Source organism: Equus przewalskii, chromosome 6 (genome assembly GCF_037783145.1).
Source record: "Equus przewalskii isolate Varuska chromosome 6, EquPr2, whole genome shotgun sequence".
Classification (NCBI taxonomy): Eukaryota; Metazoa; Chordata; class Mammalia; order Perissodactyla; family Equidae; genus Equus; species Equus przewalskii.
In genome coordinates, this window is record NC_091836.1 from 53,323,393 (window position 1) to 53,346,522 (window position 23,130).

At 41.5% G+C, this 23,130-nt stretch overlaps 2 protein-coding genes across 4 annotated transcripts in view; both read right to left on the bottom strand.

Annotated features, from left to right (window-relative positions):
• HNRNPM (heterogeneous nuclear ribonucleoprotein M) overlaps window positions 1–23,130 on the bottom strand; it is a 359,069-nt gene that overhangs the window by 241,678 nt on the left and 94,261 nt on the right. The gene's annotated exons all lie outside the window — the stretch shown is intronic.
• The window catches only part of HEPHL1 (hephaestin like 1), a 77,905-nt gene that overhangs the window by 14,415 nt on the left and 40,360 nt on the right, over window positions 1–23,130 (bottom strand). For all 3 annotated transcript variants that reach the window (XM_008525701.2, XM_070623817.1, XM_070623816.1), the window contains exons 10-15: window positions 19,484–19,634; window positions 16,482–16,694; window positions 12,376–12,589; window positions 7,815–7,954; window positions 5,150–5,290; window positions 1,450–1,556 (exon numbers count right to left, since the gene is read on the bottom strand). In XM_008525701.2, coding sequence (XP_008523923.1) covers window positions 1,450–1,556; window positions 5,150–5,290; window positions 7,815–7,954; window positions 12,376–12,589; window positions 16,482–16,694; window positions 19,484–19,634 — 966 coding nt within the window. The remainder of the gene's footprint in view (window positions 1–1,449; window positions 1,557–5,149; window positions 5,291–7,814; window positions 7,955–12,375; window positions 12,590–16,481; window positions 16,695–19,483; window positions 19,635–23,130) is intronic.

Genomic DNA, 23,130 nt, shown 5'->3' on the forward strand with positions numbered 1-23,130 from the left:
TCATACATTTTGTTTCCTTTCACAATGCCCCTCCATCGTGTGACTTCCTTTCCATTCCATTTGCCACCCTTCTAGTGTAGGATCTTAACACCTCACCCTGGACTAGCAATTGTCTCCTCTCTGGTCTCTGGCTCACCTCACCTCCAGCCCATCCTGTTTACCTCTATCAGATTAAACTCCTCACTGCCATATCTAGAAGTCTTCAGTGATTTTCCAGTGAGAGTCCTACTAAATAAAATACAAATCCTCCACAGGTACTCAGGCCCCTTGTGGGCTCTCCCAATGGACTTTTCTAGCTTAAGCTCCCCCACTGCTTCCTTTTGTACCCTATAGGATCGCCAATGGGACTCTCAAGATTTCCCAAACACACTTTCTACTTTCCTATTTTCAGCTTTGCTCATAATGTTCTCTCTTTCTAGACTCTCTTTCCAATGCCTTCTATATAGCTCTGCACTCCTATAGAACTCACCAAAATCAGAGTTGTATTATAATTATGAGTGTGCACATGTATTATTTCCCCCAAAGATTCTAAGTTCCTTAAAGGCAAGAATATTTGCATCCCTCATAGAACTTGGTGGGGTCATTTGTACATCACAAGTGCTCAATAAATATTTGTTGGGATGCACAAAGGAATAAACAAATACATGTAGGTTTCCCATAATTCCAGTAGGTAAGCTTATTTTTTCAAGCGTCTTGTACGTCTCTCCTGAACTCTTGCACTATCCAATACAACTCAAGGACATTAATGCAGCCATCTATTAGTAAAGAGAAAGGTTAAGATAATCCTTTACTTTTTTTTAATAATGGATAATGCTTACGTTTTATATCGGATTTGACTTTACTTTGGACTTTGATTTATGACATATAATTAAAGATTAGTTGTTTTACACACACATATCTGACTCAAATTCAATATTAAATCTTTGACTTTAATTTCTACGTAAAGTTAGCTTTTTTATCATTCAAATAGTTAGTAATTTCAGTTACCATGTTTGGAGTGTGCCATCTTTCCTGGGCCCTGACAGCTGTGATAATGCCTTTTAAAATGACATATTTCACACATCAAAAACCCTGGTGTAAATTATATTAAAATATATTTTTATTTTATAGTTATCTACTTACATATCCTCTTTTGCTCCAAACTACACTGCAAGTTCTAAATTTCGTAATTGAAATATTGGGATTTGGTTTTTCCCTCTATAGATCAAAGGTCAGCAAACCTTTTTTGTAAAGTGTCAGATGCTAAATATTTTTTACTTTGCCAGCCATATTGTTTCTCAACTACTCAACTCCACCATGGATGATGTAAACAAACAGACATGCCGTTGTTTGCGACCCCTGCCCTAAACCCTAAACACCACTTCACATACACCCACAGAATTGTAATAACCTGAATAGTCAACTGAGAGCCATATTACTTAAGCATTATGGTTGCTCTCTTCACTTTACCTTCACAAAGTTTACTGTTGAATAGTAAACCCATGGAATACAATTTGGGTCAGATGGCCCTGGACCGGATCTTTTAGGGACATTCCATCTGTAAGTTCTTATTTCTCCTGAAATAAATAAGAAATAGGCAGAATTTACTAGTGTCACCTGTTCCAGATGATTTGCCTGAAGAAATACAAACAGATCTTTATGTATTTTGCTTAGTGTTTGTTGCTGGGGGGAATTATCCATTCATTAGAAATGTTCCCATTAAACTCGTATCTTGATTTTCTGAAGTTTCAAACTGGCAGATTTTTCATTTCAGATGACAGCCTTCCCTCTAGTTTGCCCTTTCTATTGTCACCTGATGTCTTTTCAGGAAATGCAGACATTTTATACCTCACTGCTTCTTCTACTCAAATTTTGTATCTCCGTCCCAAGAGCTATACTTGAACACACTTCAGTTACTGTGAGTCTCAGCCTTGGCTTCTTATGGAACCATCAGGGAGTTTGGTAAGCTCTCACTGCTCAGGCCTCACCCCAAACCAGTGAAATCAGAGAATCTGGGGTCTGGGACTAGGGCATCAGTATTGTTTTAGAGCTTCTTAGGTGATTCTAATGTGCAGGCCGGTGAGATCTAGTTAGAACCGGAGATAATCAGAAAGACTTAGGACTTCCTATTTACCCTATTTATCCAAGCTACTTAACCCTGCTGGCCTTTAGCTTCCTTACTTATAAAGTGAGTTAGTCATCCCAGTTTTCAGATTGTTGTGAAGATTAAACGAAATAAAATATCTAGGATAGTGCCTCCCACGGAAGGCAGTCAATAAAATGTTCATTTGTATGTATACTAACAACAAATATGCAGTCCCTGTGTGTAGGCACCACATCTATGTATCTTTTGTGGCTGACCCAGAGTCTTACAGAGGAATCATAAATAAACTCACATAAATTAGCGAGACAATCACATTGTAAAAGTCTCAAAAGTCACATTTAAATCATTATTTCCTTTTGAACCGTGTCCCATTCCCACCATAATGGGACAAATAACCTATAGCTGAATGTGAGCCACAAAGCAAAACAAAAGTAATGCTTCCATGGAACTTTACTCCACATTTGGTCATATGCCAGTGGGTTGGCAATACAACTTCAGGTCTAATTTCCATTAGGTTTCATTATAGCACCTATGCCTTGTTAATCACAAGATAAACTGCTGATATTTAGCTTCCTAAATGCAAGTGGCTACAGGGGTGGTGTTATTAAATTTGGAACATTCCACTGTTCACCCCAATGGGGAGCACAGCTCTAAACAAAAAGAAGATGCTCAGTAGATGTCTGTTGAGTTATTTAATAAAAGAAGAAGAAGGAGAAATTTGATAGAAGCTGCTTACTTTTCCTATGACGCTAGTTGGCTCTTATCTCATGCATGCCCAGATTAACCTTTCTTCTCCCACTTGCCTAGACATCCTGCTCAAGTTAGTTTCTTGCTCCTATCCCCAATCCCTGGGCTCTCCCAAACCTTTCAGCCTTGTCAGAGACCCTTGTGGGGATTCTCTTCCTTTGAGTTCCAATAAGGAAAATGCTCCTTTGCCATTTTCGAATCATTTTTCTCCCCACTCCCATGGCATCCATATCAAGGACTCTTTGAATGCCAGTCAGCATAGAGGAGCTGTGTCCCTTGCCAGTCTTCACCGTCAGTACAACAGCCTGTGAGCAATCACCCCGGCTTGCCCACAGCCCTACCAAAGCCCCCATGAGGGCCTGATTGGCACCTTTCTTGCTCCCTCCAGAGTCACTTTCAACCATCAAAAATGAATAACTTTACTTAATGGCCTTTTTGACCCATTTAAAACCCTTTCCCTCGGGGCCGGCTCTGTGGCCGAGTGATTAAGTTTGCACGCTCCGCTGCAGTGGCCTACGGTTCGGATCCTGGGTGCGGACATGGCACCGCTCATCAGGCCACGTTAAGACGGCATCCCACATCCCACAACTAGAAGGACATGCAACTAAGATATACAACTGTGTACGGGGGGGTTTGGGGAGATAAAGCAGAAAAAAAAAAAGGAAGATTGGCAACAGTTGTTAGCCCAGGTGCCAATCTTTAAAAAAAAAAAACCTCTTTCCCTCTTCATCAAAGCAAGACACAATCATTATAGAAAATCTAGAAAATCAAAAAAGTGTGAGGTCGAAAAGACACTCACCCAATTACTACTCAAAATATCACCATGAAGATATAACCATCACTAACATTTTGGCTTATTTCCCTTCTGGTCTTTCTTCTACATTTTGCTTAACATGATGCCACAAGTCTTTCCCATGACATTAGAACCTTCTTAAATATCATTTAATGGCTGCAAAATAGCCCACTGTAAGGATATTCCAAAATTTGCTTAACTATTTCCCTATGGATAGACATTTAGGAGTTCATGAGAAGTTTCTTGAAGCAGCAAAACACAGGCTTCTGATACAGGGGATGCGGTGGGGTGGGGAGAGGCAGGAGAAGTTGGAAAAGTGGCTAATGAAGATTGTCCATCCCCAAACCCCATCCTTGTATAGGTACTATGCTGACTTTTTCTAGTGATGCATTAGATTGTTTTCTTTTCTTCCTTTTATGCATCTTTAATTTTTTTAAGTTTATATGACCTTTATTATAATATCTGTAGTGCTAAGCATTATAATGTTATTATACATAAGAGGTAAAATGGAATATAACTCCCCTATAATTATATCTATGGTTGCTGTCAAGTTCGTAATTGAAGGTCACAGTGGCTCTTGACATTTATTACAACTGCACTTCAAATGCGTAAATGTGATGAGAAGCCCCTTAAATTGTGAGATCTTCTCTCCCTTCTATGCATCTTTTAAAACCCAACTGGAGTTCTACCTCCTTTATAAAGCTTTCCCTAATTGCTTGTAATTTATCAATCAATCTTCATGAGATTTCCTTCCCTGAAAGTTTTATAAACACTTCCAGATACATTCCTGAAATTTTTCACCACTTAGAGTGTCATCCTGTATAATCTGCTATGTAACCAAAAGGATTCACCTTGGTTTGGTTTTTTTTCTTTCAAACTCATTTTAACCATCTTAAGAGAAATGTGTGGTTAAGAACTCAGGTTCTGAAGTCAAACTGGGGTTCCACCATTACTAACGTACAACCTGGTCAAGTTCTTTACCCCTCTGTGCTTCATCACCTGTTAACTGGACATAAAAATATCATATTTCATCAATTATAAGATGCACACTTTTCACATTTTAACAAAACTGAATTTAGGATGCGCTTTCAATCAGTAGCATGTTAAGGTTTAACTGGTGGCCTTTTTTTTCTTTTATTAGTAACGGATAAAATAATGATGGATATTGTAATCACTGGTATCAGATTCAATGAAATACGCCTATGTCTGCCTAGCTGGGTTATTGTAAGGATAAATGACTTTCATGGTTGTTTTAAAAATATAAAGCACAGCCCCTGGCACAAGACTAACATTCAATCTGTGTGAACTATTTTGATGTCTTACTACCCTTTCAGGTCCCTCATGCTGCCCTAGAAACTCCGTAAACACTTGGTCGTTGGAGGAATTATGATCTCATATTGGGGGTGACTAGGCGATGGCTGGAACACACTGACATTAAGATGAGCTCTCCAAGACCCTACAGAGATCATAAAAGAGCTGAGTCTGGCATCCTTATCAGGACAGACCAGATCTCCGTAATAACTTACCTGGCTTTGTGATGGGCACTTGGAGTTGCTTCCCACTATCCATGATCTCCACACCCTGGGCTAAGATGGAGAAGGGTTGCCTGGCTTTGTTCTTAAACACGATCAGGATGGAGTCGCCCACCTCAGCATGAATCATTGGGCCTAAAGGCAAAACACAGGCCTGTGTGCATTATCGTTGCTCTTTTCAACATTGATGTAATTTATATGTAGGTAGCGTGGCAAAATGAAACAAAGATTAGCATCTTCATTAATGTACTTCCTTTAGAGGGTGATATTGTCTAGTATTAAATATCACAGAGTGTTCAGCAATTTGACCAATCTGGCTTCAAATCCTGCCTCCTTCACTTATTAGAGAAGGCTTGAGTAAGTCAAGGCCTGCCTGAGTCTCGATTTCTTCATCTGTAAAATGGGTTTAATAACACCTTTCTCATAGGGTTACAGTAAGGACTAAATAAGATAATGTATGTAAAGTGCTTATTTCAGTGCACTGAACCACAGTAAGTACTCAATAAGTGCTTACATTTTTACTACTGCTCTGACATGATCTCTAGGAAAAGCCATATCCACATGACACACTGACTTTCAGTTGTAATCTCTCTGCGTGTAATCTTTGGTAAGTCTGAAATGGCTCACTATCTGGTAAATGGGTATAATAATAATAATGAGGATCCAATGAAATAATGTGTAAAAAACAGATTTGAAAGATAAGAACAAAACTGAAACATTTACATATTGATTTCTGATCAACAGAGTCATTTCACTAATGCATGTCCAGTGCTGCCCCTCACTATCTAGATACCTTGATGAGACATAGAAAGAGAAACTCTTCAGCTTCTCACGTGCATATAATTCTGTTAGAAGCAACCAGCCTGGGTGCCAGTGGCACTCGGGTCCACATCCCACTGGAGAGGCCTGTGCCAGCATGACAGTGGGACACCCCTCACCCATGCCAGGTGCTTTTCACCTCTCGGTGCCCAGAATGTGACATAAATGCAGTTTGCCCAGCTCACACCCCACATTAACAGAGCATCAAACACTCTGGTCTTCACGAGGCCCCGCTTTGAGGAGGATGGAAACAGACTCCTTTGTGGAAGCACCTCAGACCTGAGCCCTATTTATTTGTGTTCTTGGGCATCTACGGTATTCTGCATTCACAGGGAGATAGAGTCATGGTAGGGGTCTGACCACACCTGTCCATTCTTCACTGATTCAAACCAAGACCTCTAAAGGCCTAAAAAAAATTCTAAAATTTCTTGGACTATTATTATCTTTGGAAGAAAATATTCAGTATGAATCAGAAAGTATTTGAAAAATGCTCATTTTTAAAAAAATGATAAAACTAGAAAAGAAATTTATAGGCATGTTTTTAAACAGTAAATTTGGGTATAGTTACAGATAGGTGCATGCGTATGCATACATTAAAATCATTATTTGTGTATTAACTCCCACTTAAATTGCACGTGCCTTGCTGTACAGGTGAGTAAGAGCGAATGCCTTCGATTCATGGCCTGGTAGGTCACGGGGAGCAGTCACGAATGGAGATGTGCCTGCCCTTTGCAACTTCAGGAGCACAGGCCTCTCCTGAGCTGCAGAAAACGAATGGGTGGGCCTTCCGCTCCCCTGGCTGCAGTGCCACTGGGTTTGCCTCTGATGAAGTCACTCGTTTGTGTCGTTTTACTGAACAGCCCCACACCAGAGCTCTTTGGGGGACAATTCAGCCTCCTTGGCAGGACCAGCACCTTTTCTTCAGAGCTCAGTTGAGACACATGGCTCTAAAGGAGGAATGTTCCCACCAGGGATGACTCATTTGGTGTGACAAACAAGCTTGCACGCCAGTGTTAATAGATGGTGATGATGTAGGGGAAGTTGGGTGGGGCATTTAATAATTCATCAAGCTGGCAGTCATGGTGCCCTATTTCAATATTAAGAAGCACTGTGTAAAGCCATAATATTAATGTAAGTTACCTTGTGATTTAAAAATGGGAATGGATTTCAAAATGTTGTCTAGAATAGCCCTCTGCCTTAAGATCTTATCTTCACAACGGGGTCAGGTTTGGTGACTCCCAGGTGAAGAAAAGTGGGGCAGGTCAGCAGGAAGAGCTTATCTGCTCACCAGATCAGGCAGCCCAGGGCATCAGACAGGGGGAGTCGGTTCTGAGAAGGCCATGAGTTAGCACCTCCAAAACTGAAAGCAGGCCTTTGCTCCTTAGCACTCCTCTCATGTAAGGGGTTCCTTTTTTGTCAGAATTATTTTTATGGCATATAGTTACAGCCCTGTGCATGGGTAATTGAAGACCTTGAAGAAATTATACAGACACTCTGCCTGCTATTCTGAGGCATCAATTTGTTTCAAACTAAAATTTCCTGGCTCAGCGGAGAGTGGGAAAGAAACTTCAGGACAACAGGTTCTGGTTAGACTGCCTGATGATACAGATTCCTGTTTTCACGTTATCTGGTAGTCCAATTATGATGATTCTCTAGGTGAGCCGAGCACACAGCGTGCTCCCTGACAATGGGAGAGCAGAAAGATGTCACACTTGGATGAATGTAGTCAAGCTCCTCTGTTCCTGCCTCCCTTCTTAGGTGTAAGTCTCACAGGATGTGTGTGTGTGTGTGTGTGTGCACGCTTGGGGCTGGCAGTGCACGGCTGAGATCGGTGCCATACCCAGCAGGCCTAAGTGCTCCTCTCGCGGTGGTCGGGCTTTGATCTCCACAAATTCTCCGTTGGTGTACTCCCTGTAAACCACCTTCTTGTACTGAGAGCCAATCCAGTTTTCAGTGTGGTTCATAAATATATCTCCGTGTCTGCAAATCAGAAGCACCAGAAATTAAAGTTGTCAGAAGGTAGAAAAAGCTTGAGTGCTTCTGAGTAATTTGGGGGTTCTCCAGAGCAGTGCTCCCCAGACCTAGCTGCGATCAGGGTCTCCCTGAGGACCTGGCCTTCTTCACTGGGTTCTCTGGGAGTGGGGCCAGGAATCTGCATTTGAAAGTGCCTCCGGGAGTTCTGATGTGGGCAGCACAGAACTAGCCCATGGGGAGCCACTGCTCTAAAGCCCTGCTGGGTGCTGAATGCGGCCAGCCTTAGTTAGACACTCCTAAGATCCTCTTGAGGTTGCACTTCTCTTCTTGTCACTAACTAACTTCATACACGCCCATGCATGCACACACATGCACACCCACACTCTACCACCCAGCATTCCTCCAGATATCATATGTATCACTCTATACCTTGTTATGATTTTCCACTTTGAAAGAGCTCAAGAAAGTCTGTGGGTTGTGTATTATGCATATACCCGTATAAAAATATGGATACAGTTGATTCTTGTCACTCACAATAGTTATGTTCTAGAAAGTCACCACAAACACTGAATTAATGAATACTTAACCATTGTTCCTAATGGAATACAGGTTTCTAACCTCTGGCCACAATATTTTCAGTAAGAGATCAATATATAACTTTGTTTTGTATGTGTTTCTGTTTAAAGATGTCTTATATAATATATATTGCTGATTTATTGACACTGAATTCATGGCCAACAGCACTATAACTCATGCCTGATCAAGCTCATTTAACACAGGTATTTCCTCCATAAAGCACATCACAGCCTTCTTGTGCTTAGGAACGCTAGACGGTGCTTCAGCACTATGCTGGAGGGCCATTTTAAACAGCAAAATCACCTGAAAAGCACCAAAATGCAAAAAGACCAGCCAAACATGTGGCTCTAAATAAACCACCAAAAGGATCCTTATCGACAGTATGAGAGCTGAAACAGGAAGGCAGAATGAGGCCTTGTTTGACCTTAGTTGGGAACGTGCTCATCGGGTGACACAACATTTTCACTGCTTTATGCATCTCTGTGAGCAATCACAAAAGCACCATAAGAATTGATTTTGGGGTAACAAATAAATTTGAGCCAGGAGGCGAATTCACAAATATGGAATCTGTGAATAATGAGGATCAACTACATATTTAATCTATCACTGAGATAGATCATCGCAAAAGACAGAAAAAAAAGAAAAAACCCTGTCAATTTTATCTCCAAAATATAGTGGGTCTCACATCCTTCCATTTCCCACTGTTAAATTGCCCACACTCTAATCTAAGCCACGTACGTCACTTACCTGCATTAACCAGAATTATCCCTAATCATTTTCCCTGCCACCTATCCTCCTCCCTTCCCTTTTTTCTCTACACTGCAGGCAGAATGTGCATAAACTATAAATTCGACCAAGTCGGTCGTTATGGAAAACCTTCTTATGTCCCTCCACTGCCCAACTCCTCAGTTTGGCTCTTGCAGCCCTTCCCTACCTGCCTTTGCTAACCTCCCCAGCCTTGTTTCCCATCACTGGGCCCCACAGTCTCTGTCTGGGTCATTCTAAGCATTCATTCTCTTGAACCCCATGTGCCCTCCCCACCTCCAGGCCTTATGTGTGCCAAAAGCACACTTCCTAACTCTTCAACTGGCCTACTCTTCACATCCCAGCTCAAAGACTACTTTCCCTGACCACCTACCCTCTCTCCACCATTCCCCCCAGACGGGGCTGTGTGCTCCTGCTGTGAGCTCCCTCTGCACCCTGCACTCCCCCTCCCATAGTGGTTGCCTCACTCAGTATGCTCATTCTAGTGTCTTCGCCAGGGACCATGAATTCTGTGTGGGAAAGGACCTTGTCTGCTTTTCTCAGCACTGTTTCACCAGCACTTTTCATGATGCCTAGCACACAGTAGGTATTTAACAAATGTATATACACCTTCTACCCTACACTGTATGCTTTCCAAGGGAAGAGGATTTTTCTTCTACTTTTATTTTCCAGGAGTCCTAGTAACATGTGTGGTGTGGCAAACACAGACTCTAGAGCCATACTCTGCTGTTTTCCAGCTTCCCTCCTCTGCAAAATGAGGTGACAATAATGCACCTACTTGCTAGGGTTGGTGTGAGGATTACGAGTTAAGATCTGTAAAGCACTGCATGAGACATATATTAAGTACCATGTAATCATTTGCCCTATCATCGTCTCACTAGGATGTCGTGTGAGATGCTGAGTCAAAGTTGATGAAATGGGTCAAGTGTGTTATGAGGGTCATATCAGATAGGGTTTGGAAAAGCCCTAGCAAAACGCCTGGCTCGTGGTGGGTGCTCCATACATGACAGCTATTATTTCGAATCCCAGGTTAGTTAAATTACATGAGTATCAGTCCACAAGCTCAGGAGTACTAGGAATACAACGTTAGTTCTCTATTGCAACTTAATCTGTTTTCAAATCCCCTCCTACTGTACAAACTCTGTCATTGAACTGATGGTCCCATTTGTTGCCTTTCTGGGATTCTGAGGCCTTCCCAGTGTGTTAGGAAGCCCCAGGGAAGGACGTCCAGGTCCCAAAGTAAGGCAGAGGGTCTGTGCTGACCAGGACAATAGATGTCTCAGGGCTAACCGGCACAGAGAGGTGGTTTGAAAACCAGATGTGTCCCATGCTCTGACCTTGGGTCAAAGGGCAGAGGCATAACAACTGGGGTGCAGAAAAGGCGTTTTGCTCTTGGGCTCTTATCTACAAAGGTACCACAGATGTGCTAATAACCTGTCATTTCAATTCTGTACTGCGTTTTTATCTACAGATCTGTTGTACTTGGAATATGTGAACATGCTATCATTTCACTTTGCTTTTGTTTATTTATGGGCAATATCCAGAATGGCAGGAGCAGGGTGCAATCACACCTGGCACCCTCCATTACTCTGTGTCACTTGGGAGACATCCCAGAAGACTGAAGATAGAACATCCTGCCAGCCCAGAGGGATGGGGGACCTAAAACAGAAATTACACTGAGTATCAAGAAAATAATGAAGGCTATATTTCTTACACACTCACGGGCTTGAGACTGTACATGTGACAAAATTACTACACAATTATTTCTTTAGTTATGGCAGCCTTTTAATGAAACAATCAGTTTAGAAAAGGCCAAATTAGTATTTATTTCATTTTCCACTGCACCAGCATCAGTCTTTAACTTGTATTGGCAGCAGGGATTTGTATTTGCAAGAGAGGGGTGTCTGGTTTAACAACTGGATTGGTGAATAATCGAATTAATTTTAAATTGTCCTGTCCTTGAGGCAAATCTTTTGAAAATGGAGTCACTTTATTTCTTCATTTATCCATAAGGTGGCAGGGTTGTACTATGTTTTCCAGGAGTCTAAACCCTTGAAACAGGCCAACAAGTAAGAAGGGAAACCAAACACGATAAGGTTAGGGATAGTCGGATGTAGAGGAGTTTGTGTGTGGCTTAGCCATAGAGAAGGAGGTGAGGGTGGGGATGTGATAATAACGAACAAAGAGGAACAGGACAACGGTCAACCTGGCATGGGGTGAGGACTCAGATTTATCCTTCAAAAGGTCTATGTCCAACTCTAACTCTGCCAGTGACTAGTTGGACAACCGAACTCTGTGCACCGAGTCTTCTCGTCTGCAGTAGGGACAGTGATACTCCAGCCGATGGTTGCTGTGAAGTGGGGGCTATTGACCTTGGGGGAAGAGGTCTGCAGGTCTGAGACTCTATACCTTGACTCCACCCCAGTGCGCCCGGGGAGCTTAGGGCCGATAAAGGACCAGTGCTCACAAGCCTGCTTGCGGCTGCGCCTTGCTGATTCAGTGCTTAGCGCTGCCTGACCGCGCTGTCACCGGAGGGTCAATCTTGCGGACTTTCTAGGTACGAGGCTTAGCAGGGAGATCTGCTCTTTCAACCCCAACTCGGGGACCTCTGCCAAGGCAATGGCCTCCGACCCTTCCTTGGTTGTCCCCCACCATATCAGCGCTCTATCAATGACCCATCCTCAGTTCCCCTTCCCCGCGGTCCTCAATCTACACAGCCCACGTTCTCACCCCGAATCTACACATCATCCCTGCCTCCCGCTGCACCCTGTTGTCTTCCTTAAACCTTTTCCCTCTAGACTCTCCCTCAAACGCCCATCGTTAGTCCGACAGCCATGCTTGGAACCAGCCCCCGCTAGCGGAGGTGTACTGAGCCTTCCTCCAGCGTGCCCTCAAAACAACTTTAGACTCCCTTTCTGGGGGAGAGACGGGCAGTTTCCCTAAGCTTTTGTGCTCGTAAATAAAAGTCTCCGTCTGTGGGAACTGTCCAGACAAAACCAGGGCATTTTCAGTTTTCCACATTTGATAAACGTCCACAGAGCATGTGCAATCCCACCCAAGAGACTCGGCGGCTTCGCCTGTGGTACCTTTCCCCTCCTGCGTCCAAGTGCTGCTTTTCGAACTCCCAGTTTTTGTTAGGGGCATAATCCCATTCTACCTCTTCAGCGGCGATGTAAAAGGTTCTTATCATCCCGTACGGCTGCTCAGAAGGGTCCTTGTTGCCACAGCTGTTGACCTCGTATATCTGATTCATGCCTCTGGCGAAGTGGTGCAACGTGGAACAAAACAGCCTGAAAATACCTGAAAGAGAAACGGCATGGGCGGTGGGTGGCGCTCAGTTTTTCCGTTTTTGATTTTGGTTTGCTAACAAACGTACATATTTTATTCCGAAACAAATAATCAGTAAGGTGGATTTTTAAAATATCAATTTTATATAGTATTTTTAAATCAGACTGCAAGGGGAAGAAATTACTTTGAATATATTGATTTACAGGGGAAAAAATCTGAAATTTATCTGTAATGGAAAAATGAAACTTGCAGTTGCTACCAAGAAACGATTTCTCTAGGTCTTCCCTATTGTACACGTCTATAAGAAGATAGTCACGCCTGGAAAATCAATGGTAAGTATGATTATTTTAGCCCTGCCCAGTTTAAAAACATGTTATTACCTGCATGATTAAGATCCTAGACAAAGTTCACATTAGGTCACATTTCTGAAGTCATGTATTTTGACCTAAAGAATTTCATAAACTATAAAGCACAATACACATATAAGATATTATCTTTTTATTAAGGTCAAATATACTACTTCATTAAGCCCTTGAGCAAAGGAAGTTCTCATTTCCCAAGGTAGGTCTACATTATGCTAGATAAAAGAAAAAGAAAAAAAAAACAACTAAATTTCCCTCCATAATACCAACAATCCTGTCTGACTGGGAATCATGTAATTTTTTAAACTAAATTTTCTAGGTGCAATGGTATCAGGTAGGTATATCTTAGTTGAACTCACCATAAAATCGTGTGAAACAAAATTATTGGAAGATATTAACGCAGTGAAATTATTGGATTGATAAATCTTCCCTTCCTCTAGTGGACTCTGTTCTTAGTGTATGCCTCTCATTAACCATCCACAAGGCATAGAGAGAGATTTTATTGTGCTACACATGTCTACATATTGCCAAATTACGCCTCCAGGATGAAAAAAACCACTGGGTGTGGGTACCCCAGCACCCCCAGGCACTGACGAGGACCCTCATGAGGAAGGGTCTCTGTGAAATCACAGAGAAGACACCTCTGAAGACAGACTTGGAAAGAGCTCCCTCTGCATATGTTGCTTTCCAGGCAGTCCATTATTTCTGTGTTCATCATGTTCTTCAATAGTCGAGGAATTATATTCTCTAGGAACAAAGAGGAGTTTAAGGCCTCGATTGTGGTGATGGTTTCGCAGTTGTATACTTATCTCCAAGCTCATCAATTTGTATATATTAGATGAGCATACCTCAATAACATGGTTTAAGAAAAGAAAAAACAAAGAAAATGAGTTGCAGCCTACAGTCTACTCTACCCATGTCTTGGGCACTCTTTTTGACGTGGGGATATGAGACAGGAATTGTTGACATAACCAAGCTTCTAAGCAGTCTCAGATTTACACTCACCATCAAACATAAATCAGAAAACATTTTATGAAACTCTTTAGAAGCCTGTAGGTAATACTTAAAGCACTGGAAGAAGTAGCCAAGTCTCTAAAATTACTCCAGCTGCCTCTAGCATGAGTGCCTGTTTTATGGGTTAAAACTATTTGGCTGTTTCCCTCCCCTCCCTCTTTGGTCTTGAAGAGTGTTTTTACAAAGAAAAATCATTCTACAGTAATCAAAACAGCATGGTACTGGTACAAAACATGTGTACAGATCAATGGAACAGAACTGAAAGCCCAGAAATAAAACCACACATCTATGGACAGCTAATCTTCAACAAAGGAGCTGAGGGCATACAATGGAGAAAAGAAAATCTCTTCAACAAATGGTGCTGGGAAAACTGGACAGCGACATATAAAAGAATGAAAATTGACCATTCTTTTTCACCATTCACGAAAATAATCTCAAAATAGATCAAATACCTAAAGGTAAGACCTGAAACCATAAGGCTTCTAGAAGAAAATATAGGCAGTACACTCTTTGACATCAGTATCAAAGGGATTTTTTCAGACACCATATCTTCTCAGACAAGGGAAACAATAGAAAGAATAAACAAATGGGACTTCATCAGACTAAAGCGCTTTCTCAAGGCAAGGGAAAACAGGATTAAAACAAAAAGACAACGCACCAACTGGGAAAAAATATTTGCAAGTCATACATCTGACAAAGGGTTAATCTCCATACTATATAAAGAACTTACACAACTCAACAACAAAAAACCAAACAACCCAATCAATCAAAAAATGGGCAGGGGACATGAACAGACATTTCTCCAAAGAAGATATACGGATAACCAATAGGCACATGAAAAGATGCTCATCATCACTGATCATCAAGGAAATGCAAATCAAAACTACAATGAGACATCACCTTACACCCGTTAGAATGGCAAAAATAACCAAAACAAAAAGTAACAAATGTTGGAGAGGTTGTGGAGAAAAAAGGAACCCTCATACACTGCTGGTGGGAATGCAAACTAGTGCAGCCACTATGGAAAACAGTATGGAGATTTCTCAAAAAATTAAATATAGAAATACCATATGACCCAGCCGTCCCACTCCCGGGTATCTAGCCAAAGAACTTGAAATCAGCAATTCCAAAAGTCCCATGCAACCCTATGTTCATTACAGCATTATTTACAATAGCCAAGACGTGGAAGAAACCTATGTGCCCATCAACTGATGATTGGATAAAGAAGATATGGTATATATATGCAATGGAATACTACTCAGCCATAAAAAAGGATAAAATCGTCCCATTCACAACAACATGGATGGACCTTGAGGGTATCATGTTAAGTGAAATAAGCCAGATAGAGAAAGACAATCTCTGTTTGACTCCGCTCATAGATGGAAGTTAAACATGTAGACAAAGAGAACAGATTAGTGGTTACCAGGGGAAAGGGGGCATAGGGGGTGGGCACAAGGGGTGAAGTGGTGCACCTACAACACGACTGACAATAATGTACAACTGAAAGTTCACAAGGTTGTAAACTATCATAATCTTAATAAAAAGTTAAAAAAAAATCATTGTGTCCAACGCATCCCGTGTTTGGGTGGTTCATAATTGATTAATTATACTAATGTAGAGAGATTGAATGCTAGAAGTTTACAAGGCAAGGATCATGGAGCTCCCAGTCTCTGGCAGTTCTTGGGCAAAAGTTTTAAAGCCCAAACCTCAAGTTTTTAACCAGTGACACCAAGAAATATCTAAACTGCAGTTCCAGTATGATGCAAAGAAGTAAACATCCACTCATGGAGGAGACAGAGTCAGCAAGTACTCATCTTGGGTAGCATATTGGTTTCTTTTTAAGACTAATGGAAAAGTTGGGTTGGAGGAACATGTTGAATGCCCACAACATTTGCTTGCTATTCTTATGTTTTATGCAACAGCATATGATGTCATGTGTAGTTCTATACCTTTTATAAAAATGCCCAGATTATCTAATTAGCTTGGAAATCTCTAAGAGAAGGGACAGGTACTGGTACTTCAATGGGCCTTCCGTGGACTTTGGACCCAGTGCAGCTTGTCCTCTGGGGAAACCAAGGGAACCCACAGAATGAAAATAGAGAAGTCCCCAAGTAACTCATCAAGAGTCCACTAACAGTCTCCAGAGAAGGGAGACCAGGCCACGGCCATAACCTGGAAGCATCTGCTGGGCTGTCCATGCTTGGTAGATACTTCAGAGCAGCAACTAGAATGATGTTTGTGCTTAAAGAGAACAAAAAATATCCTCTTTCTCGGGGCTCAGTTGGTCATGGATATGAATCAAGAGCATTATCCTAGGATTTGTATGGCAAGGTCATTTCTGCTTTGTGGATGTTATTTTAAATGCCTCTCCAATAAAATAATTAGGATTCCCTGATTCTAATCAAGACTATATCTCCTCTATACCCTCTAAAGTGCCCAAATTCACCAATTTCTTCTCGGGGAGGATCCTAAGAGTATATGCCTGAAGACAGGAATTTGGTCACCTGAGATGGCCCTGTCAAGTTTACCTGCATGGTCCGGCTGCATGAAAGCCGTTGTGGAGATGTGGGGAAACAGGGCCAGCGTGTCACGGTGAGTCCCTCGTAGGTGGATGGTGTTCCCTTGAAAATAAACTCCATGCATGTCGGTGTCAGTGCCCATTCCAATCATATGCCAGGAAACTCTATCCTTTTTGCACATGGTTAGGCCTGGCTGGTTGCCATACATGTAGCCATTAATAGCTAAATGGAAGGAAAAAAGATAGAGCCCACTATAATTATGTACATATACTGAAAACACATCATGTTAGTGAAAGATTGTCAATGTGTATGGGGGTGGGGTGTTTATGTGTTCAAGTTCTAACTATTTACAGAAGATCCGTATTATCAGAGAATAAATAGTACTGGGGAAAAGCCACAAGGTGAATCAATTTAAAATGGAGACTAAAACTAACAATGAATAATGAAAATATACTAAAATTGTGAAAATGTTGTATTTAACAACATATACACAAAAGCACTAAGAATAATAAGGAATAAATCAGATTGTTTTCTGGCATAATTTTTTCTGACAAAATGGATTGATGATGTAATATGATATCCTTCTTTTCACATCGTTTTGAGGATTATAAAGAGCATCATACTTGTAAAACTATTTTATGGACTTCACGAATTTTCCCAAAATCTTCTCTAAAACTCTAGATATGAAAATCATTTTCCTTTGAGGTTCTTATCCTGTCACCTCCCTGAGAAAGTGTCTCTTTCTCAGTTACTAATTCATTTAATTTTGTCAGATCCTCATTTGCCGATGACTTTGCATTTGATTCTAGCAGTTATCAGACGTCCCTTTACTGATTTCATGGATCCTGCATCATTTGAAAGATTTGCAATTGATTGACATCGTATTTGCACGTCTGGTCAGTGGACAGGGATTTTTTAGGGGGAGAGGGATGCTAAGTTTCTAAGAGGTTAGTCTCTGAGTAGGTAATTTTGCCTTTGATAACTTTTATTTCCCTACCCAATAGAATAACTGAAGGGACTTTGAATAATGATTACTTAGATATGAAGACTCTCAGTATCTCCTGAAATGAAAACCATTTTTATCTTTTACATCAACCTCAATCCATGGATAGTGGCTGCCCGGAGCAGTGCCTTGAGAAGAGTTTAGAAATAACATTCCCACTCTGTGGGGGATGACTGCCATGATTGAATAGCACTGTCTGAGGGGTGAGTGTACATAATCACGTCTCATGCTTGATAGATAAAGATTCTATGCCCCTTACTCTCTATTAATGCCCATAGGAGGAAAGAGCAACTACCACGCACATGAAAGATGTTCTGTAATAATTCCATTGTCAATAAAATTACTTTTTATTTCTTTGTCTGCAGAACCAGTGGTGCTTGGCAATTTTACTCAGATATCTAGGGTTATTAGTAGAGCTTCCAAGAAGCCCTGGGGCTTCTGAGAAGAACATCACATTTTCTGAAAAAAAATCTTTAATAATGCTTTTTCAAATAAATTCTATAAATCTTGTCCATTGAAGGTTAAAGAGATACCACTGTAAATTGAGGTGCTAATAATTTAGTCTTTGGCTGGCTGGCAAGGAATATTCTCTTGCCTTGGAACTCTAAAGCCTCTCTTTCTGGAATATTTATTCACTCATTCATTCATTCAACAAACACCTGTGAATGTAGACCATAGAATACATGCAATGCAGAGCATTGTATACTATGTGAGGCACTTTCTCTTTGGTGGTGTTGCCATTTTTCTTTGTCCCACTCCATGAAAGCAAGACCAGAAATAGAATTCAATTTATAATTAATGCAAAATCTGAAACGATACATTATTTTCCTTTAAAAATGACATATTCAGCATGTCCAAAATATGAAAGTGTGCTTCACATTGCCAAACCAGGATGGGGCTGGATTTGACAGGGTCCATTATGCTGTTTAATATTTTTTATATGCAAGCCTCTCTCATGATAAACTCCTTTTGCAGCTTAGTTTCTCCACTAAGGAATTGCTATGTTTCCTCATTTCTAGCTTAGTTTCCCTTTTTTACTGGCTACTAGAAAGGTTGGAAACAAATTTCATATTTGGTTATAACAAATCTTTTTGTGGAAGATGATACTGAAAATGCATTACTCCTTGCTTTCCGTTGGTCCAAGAGGGGACTCCGTTGGAACGGAGCATCCAGAAGCGTGTGAGTCTGTGAGCTGGCTGCCGTGAGTCACCTGGAATCTTGGACATTTTTGGACTTCCTTGGGGTTAGGGGGCGATTAGGGACTATTTTGTTATTTTCCCATAATGTTTTAAAGGCAATAAATAGAAGTTATGCTTAACCCTAAAACAAGCAGTTTAGCCCCTGTTATCCTACAGTGCCTGCTTTAGGCGCATTTGTTGACTACACATTCTCGTGGGCACCTGAGTTTGAACTCCGGCCCATTACTCTGTTACCTTGGGTAACGTGCCAAGTCTAACGAGAATCCTGTGTCAGTCACATCAGTTACAAGGTGGTTTACTAATGTAACAACTGATATAAGAGAAACAGAGAAGGAGAATTAAGCAGTTCCTCCTAAACAAAGATCTAGGATAGGAACGGCCAGTATTTCACAAATTAACGCGTTAGACAGTCATTCATACTACCTGATAAGAGATACTTTGCTGTATAATGATTATCTCCAGTTATCACTTGGGTTATCAGACTTAATGATGCCATTGTGAACCCGAGGGAGGGCACTTTGTCAGTAATTTTTCTACATCTAAGATGTACTGTGATCTTTGCTAGTTCAAACTCTGTGTTGCTTCACCTAAGGCTGATACCGTGTTTTAGAGGTATTAATTAAATTTCACAACATCTGTGGGAGATAGGGAGGTTTCACCATACCCTGTGAGGCTGAAGCCATGAAATAATTTACTCATGACCGAAAATAATACCCAAGAAACCAAAATAAAGATAAAGTATTTCAAGTATTTTCACTTCGAATACAATTACGCCTTTCCTTGACAGGAGGGAGAGTCTTTTCTCATACCATGCATTTGGTTGGACTTCACAAACTCTTTGTCTTCTTTGTCAACACTGAAGGGACGCCAGGTAAACTTCTGAATGTTTTCATCAAGATACCTGCTCAGATTCTCATCGAAGACTGTGAACAGCAGGTAAAATTCCTTGTCTATTCCTTTCTACAGAGAAAAAAGAAATGAACACATAAGAAGTACAGCTGGGAGGAATTCTTAGTTCTGCTTCACTTGCAAAGAAACACAAAGTAAATTAGGATCAACATCAGCCATAGATTTCCTGGGTCATTTTGTGAATCAGGATTCTGAGCGTGATTCTGATAAATTCATTCCACACCCTAAAAATTCATGTTTCTCATTGTAACCTTCTCCCTCCCCATGTGACTTCCTGCTCAGAAGCTTTCCTACTCTGTGGTACTCCCATTGTCAGGCTGGTCATCACGATCTTCTTCTCCTTACCATGGCTTCCATATCCTGGCCCCAGCCTCTCTGACTTCATCTCCTTGTACTCACCCTCTAGCTTACTCCAACCTCCCCAGGCTTTTGCTCTTCTGTGAACACACCAACTTCATTCCTGCCTCAGGGCCTTTTCATGTGCTGTTCCTACTGCCTAGAAGGTTCTCCCAGGTCTTGCCCAGGTCACTCCCTTACTCCATTTAGTTCCCTGTACAAATGTCACCTCCTCAGAGTGCCCCTCCCTGACACCCTGTCTAAAACAGTCACACATCTGTCACTCTGCCTGCAAACTTACTTTATTTCACCCTACTTTACTCTTCTTCATAGCACTTGTCTCCACCTGAAATTACGTTTTATTTGTAAACTTTGTATTTGTGACTGTTTTCCCACTGCAATGTAGGCTTTGTGAGGGTGGCGATGTTTGAGGCTCCTCTCTGTATCCTGAGCTCCAAGAAAAAAGCCTGGAAAGGCAGGAACCCAATATGTGTTTGTGAACAAAATAAGGAAATCATATAACCCAGGAGACTTTGCTAAACTATGTTAGCTTGAGTTGATATTGGGGGAATCAGGGATTACTTCCACTGTGTGTATTCCTAATTCCTCATGTCTGAAAACATAGCATCCTAAATTGCTGAAATGTACTTTTCTTTAAAGCTCAACCAGAGAGGTGATTGTGTTTCATGCCCCTTGATGTCTTCCTACCTCTAATCAGCTCCCCTCCAATCCACCCTTCATCCTGCTGCCTGCTCCAGGGGGATCCTCAGCAATGCCATCTGATCACATCTCTCTCCTTCTTACACTGGACAATACAATCTAAGCTCACAGCGATCTGGTCCCTTCCTACCTTCAGCCTCCTCTCTTGGCCCTTCCCTCCTGGCTCTTTGAGGCGAGGCCAAGCTCCTTACAGCAATTTGAACTTGCTGTGTTCTGCAGGTCTCTGTCTTTCGTGTACGTATCCCCCAGCTTTGACCATCTGCCACCCCAAACCAACCTCAAGGGCCAGCTTAGCTGCCCCACCTCTGTGAGGCTTCCCTGACTCCTCATGGGAGACATGGATCCTCCTTGCTTTATGCTCCTGCTACACCTCATGTGCACTGACTGCTTTTATCACATGGTGTTTTAGGAGGCAATAGTTTAAGATCATAGGCTATGAAAAGAAACAATGTAGGCTTGAAATTTTTCAAAATAAAATATTAAAAAATTGGGGGGAAGTAGAGGGTCAGACTATATTTTTAAAAAGTATGGGCTATGGGAGCAGGCAGACCTGAGTTCTAATGCTGTTCTGCTTACCTGCTGTGGAAACTAGGGCAAGTGATTTATCCCCTATAAGCCCCAATTCCCTCATTTGCAAAATGAGCATAATAATAGTCCCCACCTCATATTTTTGTGAAGGTTAAATTAGATAATATAAGTAAAGTACTCAACACATCTGGCAAATAATAAGTAGACAATGTTAACTGTCATTATTCGCCGTGATTGCAATTGTCCATAGTATAAGAATAAACCATTGAAAAGAGTTGAGTTGAAGAACCTCATCATCTGAGAGGTATTTGGAGGGCAGCTGGGTCTGCAAGAGTGGGAAATCAGCCCAGAAAAGGGTTAAAAGAGAGAAGATAGGACCCTGTGTGATGGTTAATTTTATGTGTCAACTGAACTGGGCCATGAGATGCCTAGATATTTAGTCAAACGTTATTCTGGGCATTTTCATGAGAGTGTCTTGGGATGAGATTAACATTTGAATCAGTACACTGAGTAAAGCACTGCCCTCCCTAATGTGGGTGGGCCTCATCCAATCAGTTGAAGGCCTCAATAGAACAAAAGTCTGATCCTCCCACAAGTAAAAGGGAAGTCCTCCTGCCTGACTGCCTTCAAACTTGAACACTGGCTTTTTCCTGCCCTTAGCCTCACACTGAAACATTGGCTCTGCCTGGATCTGGAGCCTGCTGGCCTTTGGAGTAGAACTATACCCTTGGCTCCCCTGGTCTCCTGCTTGCTGAGTCAACCTGCAGATCTTAGAACTTATCAGCCTCCATAACTGTGTGAGCCAATTCCTTCCAGTAAATCTCTTTCTGTTTATGCATACATCCTAATGGTTCTGTTTTTCTGGAGAACTCTGATTAATATACTCTGCTACTTGTGTGTGGAATGCATCTGAGTGATGGCTTGAGTCTGCAGCACAAAGCTCTTTTGTGGAGAGCACCTATATCAGTACATTCTGGGCTCCCATGGCAGCAGGGAAGCCGGGAGGTATGAACCATAAGCCATCACACAACTCTGAGTGCTTAAATGAGGAAGTGGGAAACGAGTTTTGAAACGAGGCTGTCCTGGAATTTTCAGTGTCCATTTTCAGGCCACACATTTAACATTTGAGATGTGTATAATAGGGCATTTTCTGTTAACCAAACGTCTTAATACAACTTTGAAGATAAGAACGCTCACCCTGTATTTCATTTATTCAAACATAAATATTTTTAGAGTGTCAGCGATGCACCAGGCATTGTTCTGGGAAGTGAAGATAAGACAGACAAGGTCCCTGCTCCATGGCACTTACATTTTTGTAGGAGGAAATATACTATGCACATAAAAAATAAAGAAAGAAAGAAAATGTCCTAAGGTGGTAAGTGATATTAAAATCAGCTAATGTGATACTGACTTTAGCTTAGTGAGCAGGGAAGGCTTCTCTAAGGAGGTGACAAGAAGAGCCAGCCTTGCGAAGGGAAGGCATTCCAAACAGAGGCAGCCTAGTAGAGAGGTGCTAAGCCAAGGGTAAGCTTGACCACTTTGATGAACAGAAGGGTAGTGTGGCTGGAGCATAAGCAGGCAAGAGGGAGTGTAGTGAGAGAGATCAAAGAAGGAGTCAGAGGCTGGGACGCATAGGCCTAGGCTAAGAAATGTACATTTTTGTTCTAAGTGTGATAGGAAACCACTGGAGGGTGTTAAACATGGAAGTGACTTGATCTTATTTGCATTTTAGAAAAGTCACACTTGCTGCCCTGTGATGAAATAGATCATAGAGAAAAGACAGGACATGAAGAGGAGACAACATGTGATCCTAGATCAGAGCCTGGACCAAGAAAAACGTATTTTTCTTTTGCTGTAAAGGTCACCCATCAGACAGCAAAATTTTAAAAGGTGTGAAAATTTGATAATAGTACGTATCAAGGTTAATTTCCTGACTTGGATAATTCTACTGTGTTTATGTCAG